The sequence below is a fragment of the Sparus aurata genome, chromosome 6 (genome assembly GCF_900880675.1).
Source record: "Sparus aurata chromosome 6, fSpaAur1.1, whole genome shotgun sequence".
Taxonomy (NCBI): Eukaryota; Metazoa; Chordata; class Actinopteri; order Spariformes; family Sparidae; genus Sparus; species Sparus aurata.
Window position 1 is genome coordinate 15,163,117 of NC_044192.1, and position 13,375 is coordinate 15,176,491.

At 40.4% G+C, this 13,375-nt stretch overlaps 2 protein-coding genes across 3 annotated transcripts in view; one reads left to right on the forward strand and one right to left on the reverse strand.

Moving 5' to 3' along the window:
- Positions 1-13,375, reverse strand: part of igsf8 (immunoglobulin superfamily, member 8) — a 57,734-nt gene that overhangs the window by 36,252 nt on the left and 8,107 nt on the right. Inside the window, exon 2 of the mRNA XM_030420333.1 lies at positions 5,888-6,011. The gene's annotated coding sequence lies outside the window, so the exon portion shown is untranslated. The remainder of the gene's footprint in view (positions 1-5,887; positions 6,012-13,375) is intronic.
- sp7 (Sp7 transcription factor) lies at positions 8,292-11,918 on the forward strand. Of its 2 annotated transcripts, none has more exons than XM_030420335.1 (2): positions 8,292-8,397; positions 9,694-11,918. In XM_030420335.1, the coding sequence occupies exons 1-2, from the start codon at positions 8,362-8,364 to the stop codon at positions 11,035-11,037; spliced, it is 1,380 nt and encodes a 459-aa protein (XP_030276195.1). In that variant the 5' UTR covers positions 8,292-8,361; the 3' UTR covers positions 11,038-11,918. The 2 variants fall into 2 exon arrangements, with proteins under 2 accessions (XP_030276195.1, XP_030276196.1); XM_030420336.1 differs by having other exon boundaries at positions 8,310-8,382.

Here is a 13,375-nt window from a genome sequence, read left to right on the forward strand (position 1 = left end):
TGAACCTCACAGCATATTGATATAATGCAAAAAACTTTTAAACTAAAAGGTGGAATCAGTAGGATTTGTCCGAGCTGGTCGTAACGACTCGGATGTTAAGTCTCATTCCCAGGTTAAGTACTGACATTTTGGCTTGGCATAGCATCATAAATAATCGAGTAATGAGCTTGTTTTGAAAATGTAAGAAGTGGAAAGAACAGATATTTGTTTTAAAATTGAGTCAGTCTGAGTATACAAATTTGTAGTGCTGTCCAGAGGAGAAAATATGTATCAGTCAGTCACCACGCACACTCATTTAAGCAAATTAAACTTTGTCATGCAGTACTGATTGAGTTTGTAGCCCTGTTTGAGGTTTCTAATGCTTCTATTTATATGGCTGGCAGTGAGTTTGGTAACATCTGAAAACACAGGAGAAGGCAAGAGCTGTTGTCAGTGTTAGATTTGAATGAGACAGGATGATTATTATGTATATATTCCCCAAAGCAGACCAGGTATGAATCAAGTATCAGTAGAAATGAACTGCTCATCCATCTTTGCTCAGCACTTCCTGAAAACTTCTTCAGAGGCCAATTGCACGTCTTTCAGGGAAATGTTCAGATTCAAACATCTGAACATTTTTCTTTCAAAGTTGTGTCACAATAAAAATAACTTTCAAATAACTTTCTTTTTAAAAATTTAGATAAGACTTAACTGTGTCCAGACGTTAACGATTTCACTTCTGATTCAAACCAAGTCTTTAGGGAGTCAAATCTCAAGAAGTAAAGTCTAAAGTCCTCATGTCTGTGAATTAAGTCTGAGTTTGACTGCCGTGTTTTCCACATTTTCCACACATTTACTATCATGTTAGTTTAACAAAAATCCTAGCCTAGACAGTGTACCACATCTAATGTATTAAAGATCAAGCGCACGTCCAACTTGAGCCACAGTGCATGTATGCTGCTTCCCAGACAACCTGCAGTGTCCAGTGCAAAGCTTAGTAATCCTCAAAATCCCTCTCATTTCACAAAGTATGTTTAAAGAGATATTGAAAGACACTGTCATTGCACCATCCTGAGCAATTGCACGCATGACGCCTGTTGGGGTCATTAGGTGGCCACAGGTCTCCTCGACAGACGGGGAGATTACAGGCCTGATGTCGGCTTGTATACAGCAAGAAGGCGGTGGACTGGGATTTGTTTGGGAGTAGATGGACTTCTGTGTTTCTAGAGCTGATACTCGCATGTAATAACAGCATCTGAAGCATGTTGCACAACATTTGCGACTCCAAAGTGGGATAATAACTTTGCTATTTGGCAAACGGTAAAATTCTTCATAGAGGAAAACGATTAATGTCTCTCTGGTGCCGTGTGGGATTATTTCTGACATGTGTGGTCACAGCGAGACGAGACTGAACTCCACTTTGCTGGGGGTTGGGACGTCGGACTGAAGTTGTGTTGCTCTTTAGAAACAGCGTTCAAAGTAATAAGCAGCAGGAAACATTTAGCTTCTTTGCCATTTGCATGTATGTAGGGAAAGAATTACTTTTCCTAATTTCTAGGCCTATATGTGATGTCTGGTGACTGAATATGTTCTGTCCATTGGTTGAAATGCAGCCTGTCGGTGGTTGAATTAGTCAAAACCACCAACATGCCCCAAAGTTGGGGCAGACAACTCAAGCCGGGCAGGTCATCTTATTAAAAGCACGCTGTCGCTTTTTCATGTATGACTCAAAAAGTGACTAATATTCGATGCCGCGATCAGCAGCATCGACAGCGGCACAAATGAACCCGATATTCACTGGTGCGTTGCATAACCCACCACCCTGTCTCTCTCTCTTTCTCTCGCCGTCTTTCTGTCTATACGTCTCCCTCTTTCTCTCTTCTCCCCCACTTCTATCGCTCTCTCATTTTCCGTTGACAAGCTCTCTGAATCTTTGACCACACAGCCTGGAAAAATAGCACGGAGTCATGCTGCAAGGCAAGTCTATCCCTGACCCTGATTCCCTCTCACCACATTTCCATCAGCAGCGAAGTAAAACACATCTAATCATTTCAATTTTCCCCCTCCGTCGCAGTATTATTAACATTGTTAATTTTCTGAGGGTTGCAGCCCAGAGGGGAATGTCAAGGGAAATGCATTATGGCGAGATATTCCATTGATCCACCATTATACACACTCACTCGGTTGCTGTAATGGCCTAATGATACCAAGAGGCCAATTTAAACCCAATGTAGAAAACAGAAGGCTATTCACCCCCCAGAAAAAAGATGCATTACAAACCGAGCATGTGAGGTCAATGTATAGACATCTGAGGAGTCCTGCTGCTTTGTTTCATGCTTGTTTGTGCTTTCGTGTTACCACCAAGATGGATTATCTGGCAAACCTTTCACTACTATTTCAAGAAACATGCCTGCTGGATGAACTTGTGCTTAAGTGCACCAAAGGACGCTTCTGCAAGTACTGCATGTCTGCAGTCGTTGAATTTTCTATCCAAGTGGATATTTAAAGATAAATGATGTAACATTTGTGTATTAAAATTTATGGAACTGTGTTATTACAGCATTTCAAAGGTTCATATATCACCATTCCCCAAAACAACATGACTTTTGCAGCATACTAGCAACAGGCATACCCTTATCGTCACAGTTTGGTTAGGTTAAGGCACTAAAGGTACTCGGGCAGGTTTAGGAAAACATTGTGGTGTGAGTTAAATTCAGTCCATAATTTACGTTACTTAAGCTACATACATATATGCATTCATACGTAACCTCAGATACATTATGTATGCAACAAGAAAAAAATCTCACTTTTGACTTTTAGTTTTGAACGGGATGCAAACACGTTCAACCCGTTCTCCTCTCTATGTGGACTCTGTCATTCTTTAAACTACTTCACCTGGACCTCCTCCTTTGCTCTTCTACAAAGTGACTACGGCTGCTAAAGGTCGCTGTCATAGCTTGAGTTTGTGGTTTTGTTATTTCCCTTTGTGTGATTTCCTGACCCTTTTTCTGTGGTCACTTGTGTCCTATTAGTTAATCAGTCCTTGTGTATATAGTCTGTGTGCTCCGTGCTGTCTTTGTCAGTTCGCCTGTTTAGTTTTCCCAAGTCCGTTCCCCTGTCTCCCTATGGTGTGTTCCTGACTTATCTTTCCTGGTTTGTACTTAGCTTTGATTAATACTTTGCTTTTGATTTATACTTTGCTTTTGATTTGTACTTTGCTTTTGATTTGTACTTTCCTTTCGGATTGAACTTTGTTTTGCTTTTGCTTCCTGGGTTTCTCAGGTTTTGGTTTTTTGCCTTCGCCTGCCTGGTGTTGTTGCCCTTTTTTGCTTTCATTTAGGATTTTATGGGCTTTGGTTATCAGCTTTTTTTGATTAAAGTTTGCTTTTTCTTCCTCACCTGCTGGATTGTGTGTCTTGCGTTTTGGCCATTCTGTCTGAATTCTGACAGTAGAACATAAAAATGGTCGTAATAAGCTACATGGTAATTTTTTTCTGATGACAATGGGTTTAAAGAAATAGTAGGCAAAAAATGTCGCAGCATAAAAGCAGATCCTCTTATAAAAACTCGACTATAAAAAGACTAACTATATTTTTGCAATAAAATTTACTGAGATGCTTATGAAGAACATTGTTTAGAGAGGTTAAGAAGAATGAGTCTAACCTAGATGATCAAATGTGTAAAAGCTGCAAATAAAAGAACATTCTAACAAGACAAATTAGTTTACTTTTCTCTTGTTCTCTGGCTGAATGTTGACTGTAAGCCGCTAAAGTACACTTCAGTAAAACATTTCTAACATACCCCGAAAGTGCTCACAAACAGCTAGTACTTCATACTAATGACATTTTCTGGTGTCAGTGTAATATCTGAGTTTTGGTACCAATACTAACATAAAAAGTGTGAGCAAAAGACCAAAGTTTGAGGATGAATGTGTTTTGTTGTGCTGCTGTCTCAGCACAAAGCAGCTGTAGCGGCTTAAGTTAAAATTAGCATAGTTATGGTTATATCAGAAAATGTCTGATCAAACAACAATTGAACTAGCATTCATTTGTACCTGAGAGTTTTCAACTACATAATCTACAGAAGTATTTCATGTTACATGAGAAAAAATACGGACTGGTATTGTGCACGAGTAAGAGGATCGTATGTGAGTCATCTGCCTTCACATGCTTCATCACATCTGTCTTCCGATTCCTTTTTACTCGTTTAAACATCATTGGCACACAAGAAAAGGAATTTGTTCCACTTTAACTTTAACCCAAGATTTTCAAGACAACAGCAAAAGGTGACTTGTGGAAGCAAGAAGCAGAATCTATCTCCTCTCAGAAAGACCCTGGATGTAGGCAAACACTCACTGCCATCACTTTAATCAGCTTGTTACTGGGAGTGGTTTCATTTTCTGTAGAGCCGAGCAACCGGAGGAATTTTTGCCAGGGTGAAATGGCTCGACTAGAAGGTTTGCACGGGAAGGTTGACCACTGGAGAACATGGTGGAGACAGTCTTATTGCTTCCTGCTTGAAAAGTAAAAAAAAAAAAAAATCTGGGGAAAAAAGGGCGAAAACATTCTGCCAGCAACGATCAAAATGCCAACTCATTATAATACATTATAATTTCTATGAAAAGAAATGGTAGCCCACACGCACATAAAGTATGACAACAAAGTCAATGTGAGTGATGAAATAAATGAAATGTAATCATATCCTACACATACACCTACAGTATATGCTTGTATACAACTTGCTTATTCATATTGGCAAGGTTTCTGTTCTTGAATTCAGGCTTTGAAGAAGTCATTTCAGGTGTAACCAAAGTTCACACAGGGGATAATGCCTACACACTGACATAAAAGAATAGGCTCTTCAGGAGGAATTATAAATATATTACATCACCGTTTTTTATGTAATGAATTGATTCTTCTGTCCATCAGAAGAGACCGTTTTTTTATTTTTTTGACAAATGGGCAGCCAGCCAGACAAGACAAGATCAACTAAGACTACACATCAAGTCAAACAGGCAGTATCGTTATATTTCGTTACCTGATTCAGAGATATGCAGTGTTTAAAAACCAGGGTAACAAAAAGGTCGCTTGAGTAATTTGTTATTTTGTCTAAACTGAAGTGATGATTTTTGTTCATTCAGCAATCACACGCCACTTGTTGCATTCAAACAGGCTTCTGCTAATGAGCTACCGACGCCACTAATACATCTGATAGCTGTCATGTGGACAATAACTATCTGTACCAAAACGTATAATCAGCCTTGGGGAACATAATCGTGCCCACCCAACGCCTCAGGGTTCATCAAGCTTGCAGTACTGTACGTACCCGAAGAATCTAAACCACACAGCGCAGAAAATAGTAAATAGAGCAGAGAAAGCTTTTTGAAGAGGCTGTTAAGAGCTTAACGCATTCTCTAATTATAGTTTTCACTCGCTCGTGTTTGAAGAGACCTGTAAATGGGAACACGCCAAAGTTTTAGATTACTACAAGTCTTATAAAAATGAGGAAAAGCGGCCCATCGCCCACCACATCGCAGCAGTATAGGAGCTGTTTTACCTTCCCTCTCATTTCACTTTAAATGTAAAACATAAAGCACTGATGAGCTCTAAGAAGAAAAGGAACAGTTCACTTAAAGGCTTGCAGCAGTAACACACCATGTGCCAAATGAGAGGGCATGGAAATGCCTCAGAAAGTGTGATAAGCTTGCCACGTATAACACATGTATCTAAGGATGATAGATAGATAGATAGATAGATAGATAGATAGATAGATAGATAGATAGATAGATAGATAGATAGATAGATAGATAGATAGATGGTCCTTAGGTCTATATGCCTGCGAGCACAATCCTGTAGGAGTGTGTGACAGTGTGTAAACCTCTCCATGTAGCCTTTGTTCTTATACTCACACCCCTTTTGGAATAAGAAAATAAAGCGATGAAGGTCAGTTGGAGAGCAGACTGCCAAATATAGCCGCTGTGTTCATGTGAGGGCCAGACTCTCCAGAACGACAAGCCCAGCTCTGACCATGCCCTGTAATTGAGGAGAAAATAAGGACAGAAATTATATGTTTATTTTTGACAACAATTTTAATCTTCTGTGCTCTCCTTCAGAAAATGAGACGCCCACAAAAAGGCGCTGAGAATCCGTCTTACTCGAGGCCGAAAGTCCAGATTTTTGACTTTTTTTAGATTACATTTTACAATGAACCTGATATACCTGACAGGCAGTCCCAATTACAGGAAAATATACTAAAATGTATCTTGAGTATATAAACCTCACATAGTTTAATAACTGCATAGCACAAAAATGGTTAAACTTATAAAACAGAAGCATATATTTCTCACAAAATACAGATTTATTTCCCCAAAGACTTCAGACTTTTTATCATTTATGTATTTATTGTGAAACTAGTGTCCCAGGTCAAAGTTTTTTCTAAATTTTATGAATCTTATTTCCACATTGTAATATAACTTTAATCTTTTTTCTAGTCTACTATGATATGTTTAGTGCTTTCACAATGTCATCCCGCTACATTATTATCGTGGCCAAAGGAATTCAATATAATGATATGACGATATTATCGCGATATCTTTAGAAAATAGACCCCAACTGATATATCAGTTAACTGATATCACCAGCTGATATTACTCTATCACAGATATAACAGTATTTCGTATATGTTGTCTGATATGAAACTTTTTTCTTTCTCAGATTATAATGTGGAAAATCATGTTAGGGTGTTCCTAATTATTAAATTTCCATAAGTTAGTGCTGTTTCAGTTCACTGATGTAATTTTAGACAATGAAATTTATAGTTAAACTGTAAAATATCCTGTCTCCATTTGTCATAAGCATGAGGGATCATTACAAAAGAAAATTGGTATATATCAGTCGATAAATCGATGTTGGCGTGAAAAATCGAGTATCAGTTGGGGAGTACAGTCACATTCATCTTTAACTTTGAATACCATGTGTAGGGAGGTGGAGCAAGAGTTTGTAAGTATAATTTTAGGAAAAGGAAAAGAAAAAGAAAAACTGTACTTAATGAAAAGTGAAAAGGCAAGACTCAAAAGCCTTGACATGTGTACTGGATGATTCACATGATATTATCAGATGTGTATTATAAACACAATATCAATATTTCATTTATTTCACGGTTATCATCAACAACGGTATATCTTGAAACCCCTAATGTGTATCAATATTATGTAAATATAGGCAACAGAAGAAAAGAAAATGTGTCAACCAATTAAAAAAGGGTAAAACTGTGGTGGTTTTGTCATGTATGTAATTAGTTTTAATCTAAATAGAGGATAAACAATTATGTTGAGTGTTTCATGAAGTTTATAGAGAAGATTTAACAGGAAATGGAACCACTGTCATTAGTCTTCATGCTGCAGTGTGGAGATAAAACTTTAAATTGTTAAGTCAGCTAAATAAGACCATGACATATTTTCTTATTTTCCTCTTGAAAGATGTGTCTTCCAGACTAGAAAATTAATAAAGACAAAATGTTATTTAGAACAACCACCGTCTTTGGCAGGACCTTTTACATTCTTACATTTTCAACCTTTCTGACAGCTTTCCTCCTCAGTTTCTGCCTCTTTTCTATCAAACCTCGTAAAGTGTTTTTCCCTCCCTCGTTTGAATTCATTTTATTTGATGCGATAATCTCATCTTTATTTTATTTAATGACTCGATCTGTTTCTTCCTCGCCTGTCTCTGCAGTTCAGACTCTTTAACCGTCACAGTTAATGTCTGAATAGGCAGTTAAGAATATTGGAAACAGAGAGAGGGTTGAAACCAGAATAATAAAATCTCGGATGGAAACCACAGACTCGGTCAGCTTAATTTTTTTGATTTGTGCAGTGCAGGCTGAGGCTACATGCTCTTTTGTTATTATTCCTCCTCGCTCACAGGAGGACTGGGAGCGCTTCACTTCTTATTTACAGTAATGCGTCTTTTACAGGATAGATAACTCTTTGTGAGATGATGTTCGCTGCTTTACCTCAGGCTCCACTCAACTAATCCCAGTGGAAAAAATAATGCCAGTGAAATTGAAATAATGTCCGCACAGTGATTGATGAGTAACCCATTCATGCATTTATCTTGAAAAATGATTCGACACCCTTGGTTTGGGGAGGTGGGATGTCCTCTCCCTCTCCACCAATCTCCATCCACTCTCCTCCATCTCTGGGTTTTTATTGCCTCTTAGCGAGTCTTCAAAGAGCCCAGAGCCTGTAATTAGGGGGCGGGCTCCCCGAGCCTCAAAACACTTCCCCGCGTTAGAGCCCGACTTCTCCCAAACTGTCCCAGAGAGAGACTCAGAGCTGCGCCTCTCCCACTCCCCACAGCTTCCTTAGGATTTTGTTTCTCAGGGATGGCCGCATCTATTCTGGAGGTAGGGAATGTAATTGTAAGTAGATTTTTTTTCTTCTTCTAACTCAACTTTATTATGTTTTTAAATTCCCAGCCAGGGATTATGCTAAAGTCATGCAAGTCTGAGGATAATATATGAGTGACTGTAAAGAGGATAATTAGAGTTATAGAGTACATTAATTAGGAAAGATCTTAGCTGTTAATGGTGGGTGATTCAAGGCAATTTAAGGGTGAGCTGCTGACAGAGTTGAGCTCATAAAACTTAACTAATCACATCTTAATGCTATCCGCAAGAGCAGACAGAGGATTATAATTTGATTTCAAGTCATCTCACATAGCCATGAGAAGCATGGTCACAGCAGGCATAAAAAGACCTGATTAAACATTATTAACCTGAAAACATCGGCTGACCGCAGAGACTTGTTGGAAGAGAAGAATAATTATTACACCTCTGAAGGAAGAGTCACTCTGAAGGGAAAGACAGCAGTCTGTGTGATAAAGTTACGATAATGTTTCAGCCAAAGTCTGATAAAGATACCACAGCAGGCAGCGTGAAAGGCGTCAGTAAACGCATCATTACATATTGAAGAAACACTGTAAAGTTCCATAGAATCAATATAGGAACATTATGGTGACTTTTTCTTGAGTTGTTTTTGCATGCGAAGCGTGTGGTAGCAATAGAAAGACAGCACTCTGAAATGCGGTACTTTGGTGTTAGTCGTAGGCTAGAAGAAAAGAGAATTTCACTCTGCTTTCGTAGTCAGTTTCAGTCAGATTTACCTAAGTTTTTGTTACCTTCAAAAGTGGAAACTGTTTAGTTTTCTAAAAAAACGAATCAAGAATCTGAATGTTTAATTACATGTTGTAAATTGCCAATAGATGTGATGATAAAGAGAGACAACACTTCCTACTAATCTGATATAATAAAGAGATGAAACATGTTTGACAAGATATCTGTGTCTAAAACTGAGACACAGTCACAGTTAATAGTAGAGTAGACAAAATATGTTTCTGTGTGTGGAGACTGTGAAGACAGAGCTTTACAGCAAGCACGAATGCAAAATTCAAGAATAGTAGATGGTGGTTTAAGAGTAACAAAAGAGCGAAAGGGAATTCCTCCCATGCTGAGCGGAGCAGAACCCTTGCAAGCATAAACATTCACTGCTTTAAAACTGCTCTGACCACTTTGAAAACAGAGAGAGCAGCGAAAGCCAGCAGTGGCAGTCAGACATACGTTTTTTATTAGAGTTGACACTGACAGAAGCAGCGGCAGCAAGCAGCCATTTCCTGCAGACAGACAGTCTCATTTTCTCCCTTGTCTCCTCCTCCCCAGGAAGACGCACGCTATGGCTCCAGTCCTCTGGCTATGTTAACTGCTACCTGTAACAAGTTTGGCAGCACAAGCCCAGTCAGGGATTCAGCAACACCCGGGAAGACCGGCAGCAATACTCCAGTAAAGAAGCCCTACACCATGACCTCTGACCTTCAGACAGCTAAGAACGGGCGGACCGCAGACGGCAGTGGCCTGGCGGACTCCTACACTGGCTCCTTCACCACAGCTGGAGGAGGCGGCGGGCTGCTTACCCCGACTGGAAGCCCCCCTCCTTCAGCCGGAGGCTACACTACAGAATACAACCCTTTCTCCCACTCCTTCCAGACCTCCGTCTCCCAGGACCCGTCTCTTTTAGTGTCCAAGGCCCACGCTACGGCTGACTGCCTCACCAGTGTCTATACCTCCCTGGATATGACGCACCCTTATAGCTCCTGGTATAAAACCGGCATCCACCCTGGCATTACTGCTGCACCTGCCAATGCCACTTCCTCCTGGTGGGATGTCCACCCCAACTCCAACTGGCTGTCAGCAACACAGCCCCAGACGGACGGGGGTCTCCAGGCCTCCCTGCAGCCTGTCGCACCTCAGGCCTCCCTTAGTCCACAGCTGCCCAGTTACAGCACCGACTTTACGCCACTCAACCCAGCTCCTTACCCCTCTGTGGGATTGGGCTCCTCCTCGCACCTCCTCCAGCCCTCTCAGCACATGCTGCCCCAGGACATGTACAAGCCCAAGCCTGTGCCCAGCGCAGGGCTGATTGAGAGTCCCATGGGCCTAAAGCCTGCAAGGGGATCAGGGGGCTACAGCGGAGGAGGTGCGCCAACCAGGTCCTCATGTGACTGCCCCAACTGCCAGGAGCTGGAGAGGCTTGGGGCCTCGGCTGCGTCCCTGAGGAAGAAGCCGGTCCACAGTTGCCACATCCCTGGCTGTGGGAAGGTCTACGGCAAGGCCTCCCACCTCAAAGCCCACCTGCGCTGGCACACTGGTGAGAGGCCCTTTGTTTGCAACTGGCTCTTCTGCGGGAAGCGTTTCACCCGCTCAGATGAACTGGAGAGGCACGTGCGCACCCACACAAGGGAGAAGAAGTTCACCTGTCTACTGTGCAACAAGCGTTTCACACGCAGCGACCACCTGTCGAAGCACCAGAAGACCCACGCGGATTCTGCGATGCAGGGGAAGGCTGTAGCTGTGGAGGGAGAAACTGATCCACGGAGCGAAGAGACCACGGAGCTCAACACCAGCGCTGTACCCAGCAATGCTGTCGCTGACCAAATCACCAACGGAGACGAGAAGACTGGCACTCCTAATGGAGTGGAGAACAGCAGTGGACTGTTGGAGATCTAACTTCATTCAGTCATCTGTCCAGATCTACTTTGAGACATGGCGGGCTAGATTTTTACGGTGAAAGATTCACCTTTCAAATAAAAAAGACAGTATTTTGTTTCAAGACTTATAAAGGATATCAGACCATGTTTGAGAAGACTTGATATGATAAATGACTGAGCATGTTGCTGGTTGCAATGACTTCACTTTCTCTGGACCACACACACACACACACACACACACACACACACACACACACACACACCTATAAGTATACACTAATGCACAAATGATGCAGAAAGGAACAAATACACACAAATATTTGCAACCAAGCCAGGATGTACACAAATGTAATACGCACACATGCACATACACAGAAATAACCATGAGCAAATGTGCAAGCATAAATACTGCATACATGCGTGCACACACAGAGAATTATACCAATGCGCGCGCACACACACACACACACGTACAAGTAAACATGCTCATGCGCACATTAAGCCTCATACACATTTTCTGCCTTTCAAATGAGATAAACCACTGGGGAAATTTAATCTGCAAAAGCAGAAGGAAAAGCGCTCTGAAGCCGCAAAAGGAAAGTAGTTTTAGAAGGAGACTTATGGTTGGGATGATGGAGCTGATGGAGCATTGCATGCCTCGAGAAAAAAAATCTGATTTACAGCTGTACATTGATACTTATTCATTATTCTTGAAACAATCAACAGACAGTCTTACTTACTGCTTCTTGTTGCCGAAGACATTTTGATGTAAAAGGTTTTTGCATTTTCACTTTTGTTTGCTGTTTGCTTCTGTTTAATTTAATTTCCTATTTACATAAATAATCTAATTTATGTCTTAAATTATACACATGGAAAGATTATCTTGCACCCTGCAGGAAATATAATGTCTGAAAAAAAAAAGAACGCAAGATGGTTGAAGCTGGCCAAAAAGAAAGTAAAATGCATTAAATTAAGATTTCTTTTTTTTCTTATTTATTAGTTATAACGTGGAGTTTGGGGTTATGTTTTTAAAGATTTATTTATAGATCTTGAAGTTACGTGTGTTTGTAAACTATTTCTATATAATCTTTGAATTGTGAAGTCTTCCACACCTGGCAAAGTTATGATTAATAAGGGCTACTCCTTGTTTGTACATACTATATATTTACAACAGTATATAGAAATTGTTAGGTGTGTTATTTTTCTACCTTTTTTTTAAGTATTTTCTATATTTTGTTTAACTTTTCACGATAGAAAAAAGATCTCTATGATGCATCAGTGAAAAACAAACAAACATAACAGCTTGATTTGTTTCTCACTGTGGAACTGAACAACCACCGTTTGCTGACTTGATGTGAAATGAGGGTATAAGATGCTGTAAATAATGTTCAAGCATGAAACCTCGTAAAGGTAAACATGTTGTAAAAGTCGTGGTGTGGAATCATGACAATTTTGGTGCTTTTAAAAGTAAAGAAATTTCAAAACCCATTCTCTTTTACTGGTGTTATTCATATGCAAGGGTGGTTAAAGAAATGAAAAGGAGTCTCAGTCCTTGAGCATGAAGCTCACTCCTCCACACTTCATCCTCTCTTCTCCTCACTCACTGTCGTTCTTTTCATATCTTACTATATTTCCACCTCGCCATGGCCAACCAAATACTTTCATTATCTTTTGCAGCACAAACAAAGCCGTCCACTGAAGTGAAGTCTTAACTCCACACAATGACCCCCTTTCAGAGAGCCACTGTAGTTACACTCAAGACAATTACTCCACTCTCCAGGTTGAGAGGGGTAATTACTGAGAGCGATGCTCCAGCAGAGTCAATAGAGAGGAGCAGAAGGGATTAGGACAGGGGAGCTGTGGTTGTATTGTTTATTGAGGGAGGTGGTCAAACAAAGGAGCCCAATTAAGGCAGGATGCAGGACGACAGACGTGATGTTGAGATACAAATGCAGAGGAGAAGCTGCGCTGACCATCAAGTTTATTCATTCTGTCAAAAATCACCGTAGATGCTAAGGTTGAAGTTGTGACAACTGGCAGTGTGTGTCTTCCTGTCCAGTTTCTTTTTTTTTTTTTTTTTTGGACAGGGTTACAGGCTAATAAAAATACTTGAGGTGGGTGGACTCTGCTTTAAAAGAGAGATAGCCTCAGGAAAAACTAAATGAAGCCCACAACAGATGTGTGCTATAGTGCCAGACAGAGAATCATTCAAAGAGTGAATGGTTAAAATGTTTATGATGCAAAAACAGACACTGCACACTCGATAAAGCTCCAATGAACATTTATTACCTCCACTTGTGATATTTCTTTTCAAGCCATGAAGATTGCTTCTTCAGACATGGAGGTAATAAATGTTT